General features: G+C 53.1%; 1 protein-coding gene across 2 annotated transcripts in view; it reads left to right on the top strand.

Annotated features, from left to right (window-relative positions):
- PLA2G2C (phospholipase A2 group IIC) overlaps positions 1-18,276 on the top strand; it is a 19,487-nt gene extending 1,211 nt beyond the window's left edge. The window contains exons 2-6 of one of the 2 annotated variants that reach the window (XM_045190763.2): positions 758-919; positions 4,535-4,645; positions 6,688-6,832; positions 8,599-8,702; positions 16,831-18,276. In XM_045190763.2, the coding sequence (XP_045046698.2) occupies positions 4,609-4,645; positions 6,688-6,832; positions 8,599-8,702; positions 16,831-17,000 (456 nt within the window). In that variant the 5' untranslated portion in view covers positions 758-919; positions 4,535-4,608 and the 3' untranslated portion in view covers positions 17,001-18,276. Of the gene's footprint in view, positions 1-638; positions 920-4,534; positions 4,646-6,687; positions 6,833-8,598; positions 8,703-16,830 lie in introns of both variants that reach the window. The other variant, XM_045190762.2, reaches the window with a different exon arrangement.

Here is an 18,276-nt window from a genome sequence, read left to right as displayed (position 1 = left end):
CCTTCTCCCAAGGGGCTGTTTCAAACCTTGTTCTCTCTCCTGCAGCCTCCCACCTCTCCCCTTACCTCTTCCTGTTCAGAAGGTAAACTTCTGTCTCCAGAGAGAAAATAGAAGCCATCACATGGAAATGTTCCCGGCTTTCTGCCATCAGGCCTACAAACTTGTCTACTCTTGTCTCCCTGCTTTCCCCTCCCCCTCCTGTTTTAACGCAGGGGGACACGTCCTCTGGTTCTGTCCTGGAGTGACTGCTCCTCCACATCTGCGCTGAAGCCTGTTCTCTGTCACAGGGCCACACGTATGCACACGCTCACCGTAGTCCAGGCCTTTGTTCCTGCTGTCCCTTTTGCCTAGAACATTCTTCTCCAATCTTCCCAACCCCTCCTCCCCTTCCTTTCCCTACTGCTCACTTACCCTTCAGAGCTCACGTTGGAATTAAGATAGTTTCAGAAGGAGTCCTAACTGGACTATCATCTTCCGGCCATTGTTCTAGACTCTTGGAATACGCAGGTCAATAATTTAGTGACAATAATATTAGAAGATAATGTTAGTAGACACTCAGGAACCCTGTTAGCAGAGGAAAGAATTAGGATTCATGTCTTAGCATTGTGGCAAAATATTTGCTATCTCGCCTGTCCCAGACACATGGAGCAGGAGTACAATACGAGCCTGACGCCAACCCTCCTCAAGATGTTCCCGTTCGGCTGAGAAGACACATCGCACACCCAGACAGTTACAGATCAGATTATTTTCAATTCAGTCTGAGCCAAGTGTGGAAGAGCGGGCAGAGGCCGGACGGGATGACGTGCAAAGTGACTGGCACCGGCACAGCGGTCTTTGGGGTCTGCGACGGAGGCGACCATTCCAGTGGCGGTGTTTCTGCTCATCTATGAAGGAAGCGCTTCATCTGTGGGAGCTGCTGGTGAGGGCCTGGCTGGGAAAGCCTCCTGCTCGGGTCACCCCCTCACCCGCCCCGGGACACCCAGGGAGGTATCTGAGGCCCCAAGAAGGTGCCGGAGGCGGCGGTTTGGGGGAGCTGATGGGTTTGCAACTCTGTGCTGGTGGCTTATTTCCTGTAGATGATTCTGTCAGAGTATCTCAGCAATGCTCTTCAGCCCCTGAACGCCCCCGGGAAAAAGATGAAAGTGGGTTCTTCAGCTATTTTAATAGCACCTAAGAGTTCTGCAGTCTTTTGGAAAATCAAATTGGCTTCTCACCCCTCTTTGTGTGTGTGTGTGCGCGTGCACGCACGTGGGCAGGCCCTGGGGTGGTGCTCATGCCTGGGGTCTCTAACCTGTAGTTGGCCGTGTGAGCCTTCTGCTCCAGGTGTCATGTAAAGAGCAGGTGGGCACAGCGTGAAATGAGAGGGAGGCTGGGGGGAAGGAAAGGCAGCTGGCTGGTCAGTTGCTGTGCTCACCTGCTCTTCAAAGAGAGGCTGACTCTGCCGCCCTTGTCTCCCACCGTGCTTTAAAGAAGGTGTCTGCAGCCCTGGCCAGTGTGCCTTAGTTAGCTGGAGCTGCGTCCCGTAATGAAAAGGTTGAGGGTTGGATTCTCCATCAGGGCGCGTACCTAGGTTGCAGGTTTGATCCCCCATCCGTCCCCGGTCCAGGAGAGTACGGGAGGGAGCCCATCAATGCCTCTCTCTTGCATCAGTGCTTTGCTCTTTCCCTTCCTCTCTCTTTAAAAGCGATGAAAAATGTCGTTGGGTGAGGATAAAAAAAATAAAAAAGGTGTCTGCAAAGGACGAACATTATAATGCACACACGCAATGCAGGTTCTCGGCAGCGTGGTCAGAGGTCACAGTTGATGCCCGCTCACACGTAGACTCACTCTCCTTCCCAGCCACGGTTCCCTCTACGCCCCAGGCCTCTCCCTGAGCATCAACCAACTTGTTTCCCAAGTGGGCCCTCGGATTTTTCACCTCTAGGGAACCTCTTCGCTCATGCCTACCCCACCCTGCTCCCTTCCTTGAAGTTTATCCAAAGTCACTGATCCTTCAAGGCCCATCTTAAAAGTTACCTTTTTCATGAAGGCTTTCCCAAAACACCTTCTCTCTCCCAAAATCTCATGTCCTTTTTCTGGTCCCTTTTGGTCTGGTAGAACATGCCAGCCAGAAAGGCACCGTGCACCCTCACTAGGTCAGCCCCTGTCATCTTCTGTCGAGACAGCTTTCAAAAAACGACTGAGCCCGGCGGCCCCCCACTACCGGGGTTTTAAAATCCCAGTCCGGCTGACTCCAAAGCCCGCCCTGGACCCAGAGCCCCACCCCGCCCCCTGCACACCTGCAAGGCACTTCGTCTGTATCCTATCCACCTATTGCCCCACCTCAGGTGCTGCAGGTGTGGCCTCTGGAGTCAAATTGGAATTTTGGCTGCACCGCCTGCTAGCAGGGAAGCTTGGGTAACTCGTTTAACTTCTCTGGACCTCAGTTCCCACATCTGTGGCATGGGGATGATAAGAATAGGGTTGCTGTGAGGTGAAATGAGAGAATGCATTCGAGGGTCGTAGTGCATGGTGAGGGCTTGGTCAGGGTTCATGCTCATCATCCTATTTTTCATGTTACACTGCACGTCCGCTTCAGTAGGTCATGAGCCTGTGTCTGTGCCCCTACTTGCTCACACAGTACCTGCTTCGTGGTAGGCGGTTTGCAAAGGAGAATTAAATTGATGGTGATGATGATGATGTTGACTCCACAGCTGGCTTTTCTATTGAGAGATCCAGCAAGCTGCCAGTTGGTACCCTCCACTGCCCCCCCGCCCTGCCAAGGATACCTGGCTCGAAGTCTAAATGACCTCCCCCCAGGGCTGGGCTGAAGGCAGGAGCTCATTTGCTTTTCACCTTTGCAGTCTCTGGCAAAATGAAAGCTTTTCTTGGCGACACGAAGTCCCTAGTTGTGCATCAGGAGCAGTACTGCTGATGTGGCTAGGGCCGTCTCCCTGCTCTCAGTGGCCCCCGTTCGCAGGCTTGGTCAGTTATTGTTTTAATCCTTTCTCCCTCTCCTTTGCCTTCCTACTGAGAGCAGCCGCTCGGGCTTTATTCCTGTTCAACTTCTGGCTCTGAGAAGACGAGGCTGACGCATTGCTAGTACTGGCTCTGAAATAAGAGTGCTGCGGCGTCGCTCAGATGCTCGGGTCTTTTGGTTTTGTGTTCTCTGCTGTGTTTTGGATAGGGGCAGCTTTCTGCTCAACAGGTAGGCAGGAGCACTGCTAAGGGCTCAGGTGCCACCTCTGGAGTCAGACACACTTGGGGAAAGGCCTGGCTCTGTCAATTTTCAGGGACGATACCTGATGTCCGCGCATCTCGATTCCCTCCTCAATAAGCTGGGGCTGATTGTCCCTGCCTCCTTGGAAGTGTTCCGAGAGGATTCAAGGAGGTAAACCACGGACCGTGCTTAGCCCTGTGCTGGTCCTCAGTAGGCTGTATTTTGTTTTTATTTCTGTAACTTGCAGCATGATTGTACTCTGGCTGTTCCTTCTTTCATTCCCCAAATACTTCCTTAGTGCTCATCTCTCCATGCCTCGCCTCCTTATCTGCAAAATGAGGATAACATCAGTACTGATCTAGCTGGGGGATGTGAGCGCCTAATGAGTAAATATTTGTGAAGTGCTCAGAAACTGTGCAAAGAATAGAATAAGCGTGATGCGAATGTTACCCACCCTTATCATTACTAGTTTGTCCTGGGCACTTAAGACTCTGCAGATAAAGACATGAACGCATTGGAATGAGCCTTGACTCATGGATCTTCCAGCTCTTTCCTCCTCGTCTTCTCCATGGGGGAAAAAAAGCCAACCGACGTTTCCTCACCGTCTGAGATGAATTGATGGGTCTGAGAGGGTAGCTCTTAGACACCCGCCGTCATGGGGGCTGCTGCCCTAGAGGCTGGCATAGGAGGCCGTGCCACACTTCCTACTACACTCTTGCCCTTCATCAAGTCCCTGGGCCTCAGTTTCTCCATCTCTAAAATCATGATAAACCCTCTCCCGTTTTTCTGAGGATTAAATAGTGTAATACCCATGAAGCCTTTAAAGAAAACAGCACCCAGCAGTTAGTAATTTCTTAATAAGTGTTGGAAATGGTTGATAGGCATTTTTGGTCTCACTATAAGGACAGGAAGCCTAGGGGCTAAGTTGATGAATAAGACCCCGGGCATTAAGGAAGGAAACATGGGTGGGGTGGGGGGTAGCTAGCATGCAAACGGGGCTCAACTTCCCTGCACTGGGTTTCCATCGCGGACCTCATATACACCCTTGAACGTGGGAACAGAAGGAATACTGACTCCTCAAAAGAAAAAAAATAAACACGATGAAGAGATAGTGTTGCCAAAGAAAGAAATTAAAAGAAAAAAAAAACCCATTTGCACTTTTCAAACAACTGAAGCTTTCTTATCTTTATATTTAGGTCTAAATACCAGAAAGAGTATCATATTTAGAGATAATTGGGTTTGAAAAAGATTGGTTTGCTCTGAGCTCCCCACTGAGGGCCTTCCAAGGTCTGCACTGCCGCTGGGGCCTCATTTTGGTCTTTTCTTCCCAAATAGGAGTTCAACAACTGGCCCCTGGGGACCAGAGGAAGCTGTGATTGAGGGGCCTAGGACCCCCTGGCTCCACGGGAATGAGGGTCCTCGTTCTTGCTGTCTTCGCCTCCTGCTGTGAGTAGAGAGCAGCTGAGGGAGTTCCAAGGCGTTGTCCTCCTGCCTGTGTGTGTGTGTCCTTGGGGTGGTCCCTCTTGGGGTGGCTTCAGGTGAGGGGACATCAGGTGTCACTCAAAAGAGAATCAGGAGTGGAGCAGGCTCCCACCCACGTCCTCCTGCTTCTGTCTCTTCTGCAAAATGGGCTGATCCCAGTGTTGGGGCCTCCCAAAACTTCTGGGAAATCAAAGGTTGCAACCATTTGCTAAGAAAGAGGCTGTTTGACTCTGTTTTACCACACGCAGCCCCTCAGGGGTCTTTCCTTTGGATGCTAGTTGCCTTTAGGTCAGGTCACGTGGATTCCAGAACACGACCACAGGCATCTACCTAGCTAATCGAATCTCCATCAGAAAATCTCCATTCTCAGGGTGACTTATGAGATAATTGGTAATTAAAAGTCGTCGCTATATCGGGAGATCCGATTGCATACCTCTGCAAAGTGAAAAGAGTGTAGTGGGAAACAGTGTTAGTTCTGTTGGACAACTCTTCAACTCTTTGATTAGTTAAGTAAAGATTTGTCTAATTCCATTCTTCTACCTGTTTCAGCCGTGAAGCAGTAACTTTCAGGTCCCTACGTCAAAATGTCAAAAATGAGGTTCTCGTTTTCTCTTAGTGGTGGAATGTACAGTTTTCAAGATCACGGTATGGGGAACCCACATGCGGGAAATGCCACTTCTGCTGCCCCCCACCCTGTGGTGTGCCCAGAAGATCCCACCCTCTCTCTAGGGGCCACTGGTGCAGCAGGGACCACCCCCAGACTCCAGCCCCCTCTTTGGTGCTTTGTAATCCGAAACCACAGTATGTGATGGGAAGGCTCCTGGGAAAATTTCCCCAAGCCTTCTGTCTCTGTTGTTGGTTCTTCAAGTTCATGTTTTTATTTTATTTTTATGGCAAGATTAACATACGCTTGCAATTAAAAAATAAAGTAAATGAATATAGAGTAACACAGTGAAGTCCCTTGTTATCCTCCCCGACTCCAGGGTTTCTCCTACACCCAAGTGTAACCATTTATAAGAGTTAGGTATACATCCCAGCCCTGGGTGGTGAGACTCAGTGGATTGAACGCTGGTCTGTGAACCAAGGGGTTGCAGGTTCGATTCCCAGTCAGGGCACATGCCTGAGTTGCGGGCCAGGTCCCCAGTAGGGGATGTGCAAGAGGCATCCCTCTCTCTCTTCCTTCTCCCTCTCCAAAAATAAATAAATAAAATCTTAAAAAAAAATTAGGTATACATCCTCCGGGACTTTAGACACGCACACATTTTGATGGAAAAGTAATACATGCTCATTGTAAAAAATAAAAATCAGACAGCATAAACATACACAAAATTAATGTTGCCTGCTTTTCTTTCCACCTACCTACTCAATCCCATTGCCTTGGGTTATTGCTATTAAAAGTAGGCTGTTTCCAAGACATCATTTAGTTATAATCCCCCGCCAGTGGATAGGTGGGTAGTTCCCAGTTATTCGATATCACAACGCTGTAGCAAACCACACCCACACACGTTTCCCCCACACTTGAAGCATTTTTTAAAAGTAAAAATTGCTGGACCCATGTGTGTTTGCCCTTAAGAAAACAGACTGAGGTCATCTTTTCTGCCTCTGAAGTATTTGGTGTCATCTGTGAGACTGTTAATGCCCTATGATATCTGTAGGGCCTGGCATTTCTGGCTTTGAACTTGCCCCGTTCATGCCGAATGTCAGACCCGCGGGAGTTTCTGCCTGGCCTGGTGGGTTTTTACTTCGGGGAAGATTGCAGTTGACGGGGTTGTTCTGAACCTCACGGAAACTGGCTTCTCATCCTGGACTAGCAAGAAACTAGCTGTGTGACGCGGTGGATCTGATCCTAGGTCCTTCTCCACGAGAGGGGCCGGCGATCCCAGCCTGCTGACGCACCTCGCGCAGGGGCTCCCTAGTCCCGGCACGCGGGGCATTGCCGACGCGAAACACCACAACGGCAGGGCTCTCACGGCGCTCTGTCTTCTCCCTGATTTCCTTGTTGGCAGTGATAGCCCTCAGCCACGGCAGCTTCTGGCAGTTTCAAAGGATGGTCAAGCACATCACGGGGCGGAGTGCCTTCTTCTCCTATTACGGATATGGCTGCTACTGCGGGCTAGGAGGCAAAGGGACCCCTGTGGATGACACTGACAGGTGAGTGCCGAGGCTCCAAGGCCTCCTATCATGTGCTTTGCATTGAAACCCATGTTTGAAGAGAGGGGATGTATCAGGACTCTTGCATTGCAAGTAACAGAAACCAATTCAGGTGAACCTGAGCAGAAACTGAATGGGAGCTGGAGGGAGGTCTCGAGGAGCCTAAGACCAGGGCTGAGTCTCTGAACGTGTGGCCTGTGCAGCTGCGTGGGACCAGCATTCCTGGCGCCCGCACCTTCTTATCTTTTCATTTTGTGCCAGGCCTCGCAAATGGTGAAGTCAGCGGGCTCAGAGCTCTAGAAACACTTTCAATTCTCACGACAAATGTGGTCTTCTCTCAGCTCCCCAGTTGTTAGGAGTACGGGCGCAGCAAGACTGACCCACTGTCTCACAGCCCTAATTCCGTATTCCAGGAGAGAGAATCCGAGTGGCCCAGCTGGGAAAGTCACCCATCTGGGTGAGGTCACACGGCCCAAGTCTGGCTGCCAGGCCTACTCCAAGGATGGGGGTCAGGGAAAGTGAGTTCCTGGAAAAACAGAGTTTGGTGTGATCTGGGGAGGGTCTGGGAGGCCGGAAATGGGGGGGCCTGCAAGCCATTTCATTGGAAGAAGTAAGAAACAAAATGTTCTTTGCCACTTTAAACCTAGAGAGGATAAATATGTCCCCATGGGCCTGAAGTATCACTCCTAGAGCTTGATTTCTCTGGGTTGGGCTCCTGAGATCTGGAATGTTCCAGCTGGAAGGGCCCAGAGCCCTGGAGGGGACCTGACACTAACAAAATGCCCGTCATGTGCCGAGCCCTGGGATTGGTGATTTGCACATGGGACATCATTCAATCCTCACCACGTGTGACCGGGGCAGTGTGCCATCCTTGTTGTAACAAGGAAACAACAGGGAGGACCCACAAAACCCAAGCAGCGAAGCCGAAAGACATGCAGCGACGACTCTGTGGCAGAGTCGGGGTTTGAACAAGAATTTGCTTGTTTTAACGTCAAGGCCCTTTGATGCTCTGTGCCTCCCCTGTTCAAGTTCAAAGGCAGATGAGGAATTTAACACAGTTAGCCAAAGATGACAGATGGCAGAGAGCCTGCTTGCAGATGGGCACAGGGAGGGGGAGGACTGAGCATCTGGCCAAGGGCATCAGCCAGAAGCCTTTTCTTTTCTGTGTCTTAGAGTCCAGCGCCAGGTGTCTGCATTCCTGCCCCTTGTACGCTAGTTGAAGAAATGAGCCAAGGCCATTCCCGAGCTGTTTCCTTCCCTCAAATGTTCTTCCCTCCTGCCTCCGCCCCCATCCCGTCACTCTGAGCGCCACGAGAGCAAGAACCGAAGCATTATGTGTTTTTGCTGACAGCTGTCTCTTCAGAGACTGTCACAGTGCCTGGCATGTAGTAGGTGCTCAGTAAAAAGTCATTAAGTGAATGAACGAGTACACAGACCTGAAGTGGAAGCCTGCGTCTGTCAGTTTCCAGCTGTGTACTTTTGGGGAATTCACATCTGAGTCTCATTTCCTCCCCTATGAAATGGGGACAGTGGTTGCACTTCATAGGGTTACTGAGAGGATCTAGTGACATAGGTACTGGACAGGGCGCACTAAATGTGAGTGGTTATTAATAGTGTTTTTAGTATTGTCATTCATTTACCTCCCTGCTTCCCACGCCTTCTCATCCAGGGGAGGACGCAGGTGAGTCCTTTCCACCCTGGTCCTCCAGCCGGCTCCCCAAGGCCCGCCCATGGTACAGCCCCGCCCCCTCTGCTGTGACCCCCAGGTGCTGCCTGGTGCATGACTGCTGCTACGAGAAGCTGAAGCAGATCGGCTGCCAGCCCCTGCTGAACAGCTACCAGTTCCACGTCGCCAACAGCACCGTGGTCTGTGAGTAGTCTCTCTGTGGGGAATGTCTTTGAACCTGAGCCTCCCCCTAACATCTGCCTCCTCGTGGACCCACAGTTCCTTTAGGGAATGAGATTTTTCCAAGTGCTTTGAGATGGCAAGCAGCGGCAATGCCGAGAACCAGAGCTTCCTGGGAGTCCTTGCTGTGGCTCCCCCTGGTGGCCCCTCTCCACAGCTGCACCCAGCACCCCATAGGAGCTCGAAGCCGGTGCTTGCAGTACATGCTCAATAAACTTTTGTTGACTTGAGATTGTGCTGGATTTGCAGCTTCACTTGGCAACTGTTGCTGCTGGGAACTAGAGTCTTCCTTCTGTCTGTCATGCGCTAACAAAGCAGCTCTGCTGCCTTTCAGTTGAGCAAATGTTTGTTAAGGGTGATTGCATGCCAAGCACTGTGACAGGGACCCTGGGGGACACAAAAGTACATAGGACGGGGTGAGGAGGGGAATTCACATGTCATCAAGAGCATTCAAGGAAGAGAACAAAGAACAAGGGCAGGCAAGTACTGAATGTCCAGCACGGGGGGAGTGGCCCTGATATCCGGGGAGATGTTCCGGGGCCGCCAGGGTGGGATGTGGGCAGGGCCGGTTCTGTCTAAAGAGCTGCACGCTTGAGAGCCTGAGTCAGGACTCCTGGGGAGTGCCGCTCCTTCCAGCGGAGTCGGCGGTTTGACCTCCCCTGGGAGTGCGCCACTCTCTTCCTCCTCGGCCAGCGGAGCAGCAGGAGCCCCTTTGGTCCCAATGCGTGTGTATTCACAGCTGTGATGTGCCTTGAAGCTCGTGTCTCCTCCCAGGGTCAGGAGACCGCTGCCTCCCTTGTCCTCATCTCCCCCATTATACGGGGTGCTCAGCGCTCAGACCCAGGTCTCCCCTGCGTCCCCAACCTGGGTTCTGGCTCAGAACACACCAAGATGGACCAAGGACACTGTGCAGTCTCCCCAGTCCCCGTGCTGAGACCTGAGATGCGGTGGGCTGGAGGCTCAGGCCCCTGCCTCGGGTGGGCCAGCTGCAGCTCGTCTGCTTCTTGGCCCCCAGAGCCTCCTGCCCCCAGGCACACTGCCAGTGGGCAGAGAGCCCCCTTTTTCCATGTGAGCTCAGGGGGACTTCCAGTGTTGGAGCTGTCTGGCCATGACCGCCCTCAGGCCTAAAGCAAAGTGTCTCTTTTTTGAGGCCCCAAGGTCACGTCCAGGAGATGGGAAGAAATCAGAGCCCGGCGAAAGGGCAATGGGGTAGGGTGCAGAGGAGGTGGGCCCCAGAGTATTGTTTGCTTGGCTTCTGATGCCCTCTGGAGGCCAGACCAAGTGCCTGCTCCCCCAACAGGCCCCACCTCTGAGATGTGGGGCAAGCCGGCTGCTGGTTGGTAAGGGAGGGGGCACAACACAAAGATGCCCCCCCCCCCGACTCTTTTCTGAGGCTGGCTCATGGTCTTGCTTTCTTCTTACTGGTTTCTCCTCACCTCTTTTCACCTTGATCTTACATTTGTCCTGTAAGTGTCATCTTAAGTGATTGGAAAGGCAGGTGTTTTAGAGAAAATATACTCAAGAAGCTCTCTCCTCTGATGTCTCTGTGAAGCATGGGGACCAAGGAAGAGGGACAAGGTGCTCTGAATGGGGAGTGGAACTTCTATAGGTACAAAGACCGTCACACACATCAATCCCAGGCCCAGACCGAGCCTCCGCCCTCGGCTCCTGTGGGCTGGCTGTGCCCACAAGGGCTGACCTGGGCATGGTGCCTGGAGTGGCTCCATTATCAACCTCTTCACTTCCCATTGAGGGTCGGAGCCACCACCCAGGACCCCAGGAGATAGAGGAGATGGAGGAGTGTGACCTGGAACAGAGGCTGGAACAGCAGGTGGTGACATGTTCTCTGCTTGGCACGTGCAGAGAGGTGGCAGAAGGTGCAGGTAGGGGCTGGGAGCTGGACAGCCCCTGCTGAGCGGCAGTGACAGTCACTTCTGCAACTTGATGAGGCTCCCAGAGGCCAGGGCCCTGCTCGGGGGATTAGCATGCAGGGACGCTTCTCTGCCACCACCAGGGTATCAGCTTCCCCTTTCCTCAGCTGACCCAGCCAGTGAGTCCCAGGCAGACCCCCTGTCATCCTCACCCCACCTTGCCAAGGCCCTGATCCCTGGAATAGGGCCGAGAGCTGGGTGATCTGGGTTCTAATCCTGAGTCTGCTGCTATTAGGTGCTGAGACCTTACGGGAGACTCAGGCACATTCATCCACTTGTGCAGTAATGCCTGAGCACCCAGTGGGTGCCCTTCCAGGGCCAGTGCTGTGCCAGGGACCAGGGGCACTGAACAAGGCAGCCTGGGGCCCTGCTCTCTTGGTGTTTTCCAGAACCTAAGGCACCCTTAGCAATCATCCAGACTAACCCTTCTTTGTAACAACAGGGAGACTGAGGCCCAGATAGGGGACAGGCTTGACCCAAGTAACTGGCAAGATAGGACCGTGCTCATCTGGAGCCTTTCCAGCGCTCTGGAACACACTGCCTGGCCGGTGTGTTCTGCACCTCGGTCTCTTTGTCCACAAAATAGGTGTCATAATAATAGCTGTGGGTTGTGAGCATCTGTGCCAACACCTGGGACCCCCATGACAAGCCTTTGAAGTGGGCATTCTTCTCCCCATTATTGAGGAGGACCCTGAGGCTCAGAGAGGTTAAATGAGATGCCAAGATCATACAGCCAGGGAGAGAAAAGCTGGGCTTCGGACCCAGGTCCTCTGACCCCAGAGCTGGTGCTCCTGCCTCACGCCACACTCCGCAGTGGCAGGGGGCTGTCGGGAGGGTGACGGGGTGCACTTGGTTGGAGGACTCACACAAATGCCAACCTTAATGTCTGCAGCACTCATTAGGATGCTCAGCCGCGGCCCAGGGGGACAAAGAAAGGCAGATGGAGTTTGCTCCTCTGCATTGCCCCAGATCCTTCTGTCCTAGCTCTAGGTACCCTGCTAAGAGGCCCAAAGAGAGCAATGCTTTGGAGTTGGGCAGAGCTGGGTTTGAATCTTGGCTTCACCCCTTCTAGCTGGATACTTGCAAAACCACCTGGGCCTTAGGCTCCTCATCTGTAAAAGGGAGATAATAGTACCCACATCATGAGGTTGCTGTAAGGATTGACGAAAGGAACCCAACTAAAGGCCCTGGCCCATAGCAGGTGCTTAGGTAATGCCCTTCCTTTTAGCAGCCGAGCTTGCTTTTCACATCGAAGTTTTCTTCTCCCTTTTACTTTGTGCAAAAGCACTGGGATTTTCCTTATTACCATGGAGCCATTTCTTTGAAGCATCTCTGCACTTGCTTCTCCTTGAGCTCAAGCCAGGCCCCCTCATAGGAGAAAAGCTCCCCACCCCCACCCCAGTTACACTGAAGTTCAAAGAGCTCCCCTGCAAGGGTTAATTGCCTCCCCGGTTCTGAAATCCTGCACCCAAGCCCAGTCACAGGTTGCCTAGCAACCAGTGGCTGCTCTGGGATGCAGTTGGTGAGCAAGGGAGGGAAAGGAGAAAAACAACTTGGTCTGTCCACCTCTCTAAATGTCACTGGGAGATCAGTGCAGAGATAGGCCTGTAAACTGAGCCCTCTGGCCAATTTGCCTGGTGAGGAAGGCTGCCCTCCGGCAATCAGGGAGGTGATTATCTCTCCTGTGAGTGGGCTTACATAAGTACTTGGCATTTGCAAGGGACTGTTGGATCAGCCAGTGGTGACAGCCCCCTCCACCCACACAGGCCCACATATGTTGTGAGGGGAGGAGCCTGGCTGTGGGAGGGAGGCAGGGGCCGGGTTGCCGCCCACAGCGGCGTCTCCCTCTGCGGAAGGGGGTGAGGCGAATCTGGTAACCAGTGGACTTTGTTGTTTGCCCAGATCTTCCTCCTTTGCTACTGGATTTATTCCTCACAGCACTTGCACTCGCTGACACATCACCAGTTTTCTCTCCTAGTGGTGGCCTCCACCTGAAATTACCTTGTTTACTTGTGCACCACCCCCCTCCCCAACAGAATGTGGGTTCCAGGAGAGCAGGGATAGCCTGTCTTGTTTGAAGGTGCTCATTCTCAGAGCCCACAGGGAAGGATGCCCCTGGAGCTGTGCCATGTGGGGTCTGCTCACTCAGACCTCTACCCCCAGATTCTAGCCCAAGACCAGGCCCATCCTAATAAATGAGAGACCACAGTCCGTGCAGGTGTCCTCATCCCCATTGGAAAGCTGAGGAGCAGCCTTGGAGAGAAGCTCCTGAGATCCTGGAGGGTGCAGGCAGCAGGTCTGGACCCAGAGCCTGGCTTCCTGCTTCCTGGGACGGGGCTCCTTTTACTGCCCCACAGCGGGCAGAGGTCCAGCCAGTGAGGTGGCAGCAGGCAGCGATGGCGCGTTGACTGCGTGCGCAGGGCTGGAGATCTGCGAGGATAAGGCAGACTCCCTGCCCAGAAGGAGCTTGCGTCTAAGGAGGGAGACAGGTCATAAAATATTCAGAAGTAAAGACACGTTCGGGTGGTGACAAGTGCTATGAAGCATTTAAAATAGGGCATCAAGGTAAAGGAAGACGGAGGCGGGGGGAAGGGAGGATGGCTACTTTAAGTGGCTGAGGAAGGCTTCTCTAAGGAGGTGATATTTAGCCACTGTGGTGGGCACAGAGGAGACAGGAAGGAGGGGAAATGAGGGTGGACCTTGGACAGGGACGAGTCCTGCAGGGCCGGGGGACAGAGTGAGGAGCCCGCTTTCTGCTTTAATTACAGGGGATGCTGTTGGATCCTTTGAAACAGGGAGTGATCTGCACTAATTTTGCTTTAGAGAGCTCACTGTGGCTACTGCAGAGAAGTTGGGGAGCAAGGAAAAAAGGGGGAACCATGAGTGGGGAGAAGTCACCACTGCGTGGACGAGGGTGATGGCGTGGAGGTGGGGAGCGGTGTCAGGTGCTGGGTGTGTTTTGGAGGTAAATTGGCAGGACCTGCTGATGCATTCCATGTGGGGTGGGAAGGGCAGGGAGGCTGAGCCCGAGGTTCTCTGCCTGAGCAGCGTGGATAACGGCAGCATCCTCTGGGCCCGTGCCGATGGGGGAAGAGCAGGCTATGAAAACACAGCGAGGGCTTGTCGTGATCCAAGTGGGGTTTGAGACGCATGTCAGACGCCAAGAGGGAAGTCAAGTGGACATCTAGAGTTCAAGGGAGCCGTCTGGGCTGGTGTGGGAACAGAAGAGTCGTCGGTGGTCCTTAAAGCCCTGCAGCCAAACAAGCACCCAGGGAGGGGACTGGGAGACAGGAGAGGACTCGGAGGCCAGCACAGAGGCCTGGCATGCAGACAGGTAGAGGCCTGGCAGGCGGTCCGGGTTAGCCCTAGGCAGGAACACAGACCTCGCTTTGTCTCATTGGTGGAAGCGCGTTTTCATGGATTGAGAAAGAATATCCTAAATTGTCAGTTCCAGTTTTCATGCCTCAGTTTCCCCATCTGTAAATTGGAAGACGCAGGGTCTGGATTGAGGCTTATTTTTGAAAGGATGGCTTCCGGAGGTGGCCTTTCTTGGCCGAGGGCTGTCTCTTCCTGCGGGCCACGGCAGTCCTGATCCCCCCCACGGCTGTGAGGTGCCTGCACAGATGGCAGTCCACAGTCACAGACCACTCAAGGTCACTTCCAGACAGCCCTGGGACTGGGCAGGCCTTTAGAAGCAGAACTGAGTGTCAGGAGAGATTATACTCCATGCTTTGGAAAGGATTGGAAGACAAAGCAAGAGTGGGAGAAGGGTGTGAGAGAAAGGAAGGGGAGGTTTGCAGAACCGAGATGGAAGAAAGGAGAGATGGGAAAGAAGAGAGGAAAGGGAGAGGAGGGGGCCGAGGCAGGGAGAGAAAGTGTCTCAACTCAGGTTTCCAGAGACACAGCACCTGGGTGAGTGACAGCATGTGACACCAGGCTCTTCTCCGGGGACAGTGAGGTTGAATGGGCTGGGCCCTGTGCCCAAGTAGGCCTCCTCCCCTGAGAGGACCAGCCATGGACCAAGTGGGCCCCTGCAGAATGCCGTGGCTGCCCAGGGACGGAAGCAAAGGACGCTCTGGGTACAGCCGAGGTGACAGACCTAGACATGGATATGAGCTGGGGCTCTTTAGGGAGTTCCTGGGGGTTCTGGGGCTTGTTGGATCTTGCAGGATTTTCGCAGATGGGGAAGGGGGCATGTGAGGGCAAAGGTGGTCCAGGTGGCAGGCACAGTGGGCGCAGTGGGAATGGAGAACCAGAGGTGGGGACGTCCCTGGCACAGCCTGTCATGAGGGTGAATGAAGAGGTGGCGCTGAGGCGTGGGGTGGGTGTCTGCATCTCTCGAGAACTCATATGTCCAGGGAGACGGGGGAGGACAGCTCCTGTAGGAAATGTGGACCTTGAAGAGGGAGCGAGGCCCCGAGTATAGCCCCCCACTTGTTCCCACTTAAGAGGAGTCTTCTTTGTCCTACCCGTGAAGCTAAGGGCATGCCATCGTCCTAATAGTAGGCATTCACACAGCACTCTCTCTGTGCCCAGCGCACCCAGCCGCTTCATCTGCCAGCAACGACGGGAACCCTCGCAACCCTGGGAAGAGGACACTTACTTGCTTTTGACACTATTATTTTTTATCACCATTTTAGACATTAGGATACTGACGCTAACTTGCCCAGACTCGACAAACCAGGGCATCTGGCTGCCTCCCTTTCTCACTCAACCCTCAAAAGAGAGTGGAACTGGGTGGAGTTATCTATAAAGAGGGAGATGTCACAAATCTCTGTGCCTTAGGTCTCTCTCTCTCTCTTGCAAACACACAGCATTGCAGCTCTGACCACTAATAAAAGATGCTTGTCTAGTGGCATTGGCCAAAGGGAAGACACTTCATCTCAAAGGCCCATGGAGGCTTCATTCATTTATTCAGTGACTGTTTGTTGAGCACCTACTATGCGCTGGCATTTGTTCTGCATGCTGGGGGTACTGCGACGGACAGACAGACAAAGTCACAGCCTCGCACAGCTCACACTCTGCTGAGAAGGGACAGGCACAAGCAAGTAAATGAATGAGAAGCACCAGTTACGACTGTCCAGCGGATGAAATCAACAGGGAGGCGAGAGAGAGTGGCTGAAGAGAGCCTTGCGTCGGGTGTTCAGGGAAAGCCTCTTGGACGAGGACAAATTTGACCAAGACCCAAAATGTGGAATGGATCCAGCCCCTTGAACATCCTGGAGAGAACTGTTTCAGACAAAGAGGACAGCACGTGCAAAGGCCCTGGGACAAGATAGAGGAACCTACATGTAACCTACAGAGGCCGGCATGCCTGGACAAGAGCGAAGGTGGCCAAGTGATGGACAATGAGGAGGGACAGTTTGGTGGGGGCCAGATCATGGCAAGCCTGCTTTGGAGTCTGTGGCATGGATTTGAGGTGTCTTCCCCAAACAGTGGGAACCCACAGCAGAGCTTTAAGGAGGGAGCAAACCTAATTCAGGTTACATTTGGAGAAGGCACCTGTTTATTTCCTTCCATTAGGGAGGAAGAGCCAGTGAGGACGGGGATTGCGGTGCTGGCAGAGAAAAATGGAGAGAAGAGGGCAGAGTGTGAAGTATTTTAAACAGAGAGAAGTCAGTGGGGTGTGCGGGTGGACTGGGTGTGAAAAGTCAAAGCGGGGAGGGCTCAGGGTTGGCTGCTCGTTTTCTGGCTTGAGTAGGAGGTGGTGCCATTCACGGAGCCGGGAGTGTGGCTGCAGGACAGGCTTGGTGGGTGGAGGGAGCACTCACATCATGAATTCCCTTTCGGACGTCGTAAGTTGTTGGCGACTGAGGCATCCACATGAGATGCCAAGCAGGTGGTGGGAAATCTGAAATGAGTTCTGAGGAAATGGCTCCCACACCTGCCCGCTACCCAGGGGCACTAACTCAGGGCACCTCTCCATGCAGCCCACGCTCCCCTACTTCTCCTGTTTTCTTGTAGGTGGCTCCTTATGCCAGTACTTGTGACATGTCCAGGTGTGATCAGGCCTTGCGGACAAAGGAAAAGGACTCCAAGTGACCTTCCTTTTCTGTTTTCAACATCTGGCCCCTTACAGCAAGCTCTCTGTTCTCCCAAACCTTAGACCCAAACCTAGGGAGTGAGCTGGGAGCTCCCAGTGACCCTCTGTCTCTCTGCAGGTGAATGTGCCCTGGGTCCCAGTGTCAGCTGCCTCTGTGGGCTGGGGGCCTGCGAGTGTGACAAGCAATCTACGTACTGCTTCAAAGAGAGCCTGCCCACCTACGAGAAAAACTTCAAGCAGTTCTTCTTGAGCCGGCCCCGGTGCGGGAGGCATAAACTCCAGTGCTAGGGAGGCCGTGGGATCCTTTTGTTGGTCAGCATCTGCTGTAGGATCGCTTCGGGAAGCCGCCTCCCATCATCCCGACCAGCTCCAGTTCATGCACTTTGAGCTCTGGCATGTGGCCGGGGGTACCTCTTCGTCACTCAGCATCAGAGGGCTGGGGATCAAAGACAAACTCCTGGCATCCTATAGAGAGACACAGACCATAAGTATATACATAAATCAGGGACACATTCCCATCGTAGAAAGTGTTGGGAGGCAACAAAACAAGGTGACAGCATAGAGGGATGTCCCCAACTACCATCCCAGGAAGTTTCCAGGAGGAAGAGGCCCCAGGATCTTCCCTGAACTCTCCCTCCACCCCCACCCCAGATCAGGCTGTAGGGTGGACTTGGGAATGGGCCCACAATCCAGACCTAGCTGTGAGCAAAGCAGACATCCTGGAGAACAAACATGGTCTTGGCACAAACACCATAGACCCCAGGGGCACACTTGGAGTTTGTTTCTCATTTGCTCAAGTTCTGCCTTCTGAAAACCCCTGGGTGGGAGCCAATTGATGCCATTCTCACCTCTCAGGAGACAGAGCATGGGAATGTCACCCACTGCCACATTGATGTCGCGGCCAAGAAGATGTCGAAGAAATGGGGGAAGAGGGCGTGGCAGAGGGAATTAGTGACATCCCAAATTTCCATCCAAACTTAGAAGCTCCTAGCTACATCAGACATAAATTCTATTAGATGTTAAAGTGATCTAATCTGGGTGGACCCTGATCTTTATAATGCCCGACTGGTGCGGTGGATTGCCAAATCGGCCACAGTTATCCTTCCTTCTCTGTATCCTCACCTCCCACTATGTGACACTCAGCTTTTCCCATTGAGGGGCAGAGTATTTCCCCCACCCTCTGAATCTGAACTATGAACTGGCCTTGGGACTGGCATTGTTCAGTAGGATGTAGTGGAAGTGATGGTCTATCAGGTCCCCAGTCCAGGCTTTAGGAGGGCTAGTGTGTTTGACTCTTTCTCAGGATATCTGCCTCCATCATGAGAAAAGGCACGGGCCAGCATGCTGGAGGATGGGCGCCCACCTGGATCAGAGTGAGTCAGCCCAGTTGTCTCAGCTGAGACCTCAGCCAGGTGAGGATGCTCTGCGAAGATCAGCAAAGCCAACCCTTAGGCGACCACAGCCACAGGAGAGGACCTTGCTAAGACCAGAACAACCGCCTGGCTGAGCCCAGACTAAATTGCCAACTTGCGGGATTGTGAACTAAATAAAGGCTGCTGTTGTA

The sequence above is a fragment of the Desmodus rotundus genome, chromosome 3, assembly GCF_022682495.2.
Source record: "Desmodus rotundus isolate HL8 chromosome 3, HLdesRot8A.1, whole genome shotgun sequence".
Classification (NCBI taxonomy): domain Eukaryota; kingdom Metazoa; phylum Chordata; class Mammalia; order Chiroptera; family Phyllostomidae; genus Desmodus; species Desmodus rotundus.
This window is presented reverse-complemented; position numbering and strand designations above follow the sequence as displayed.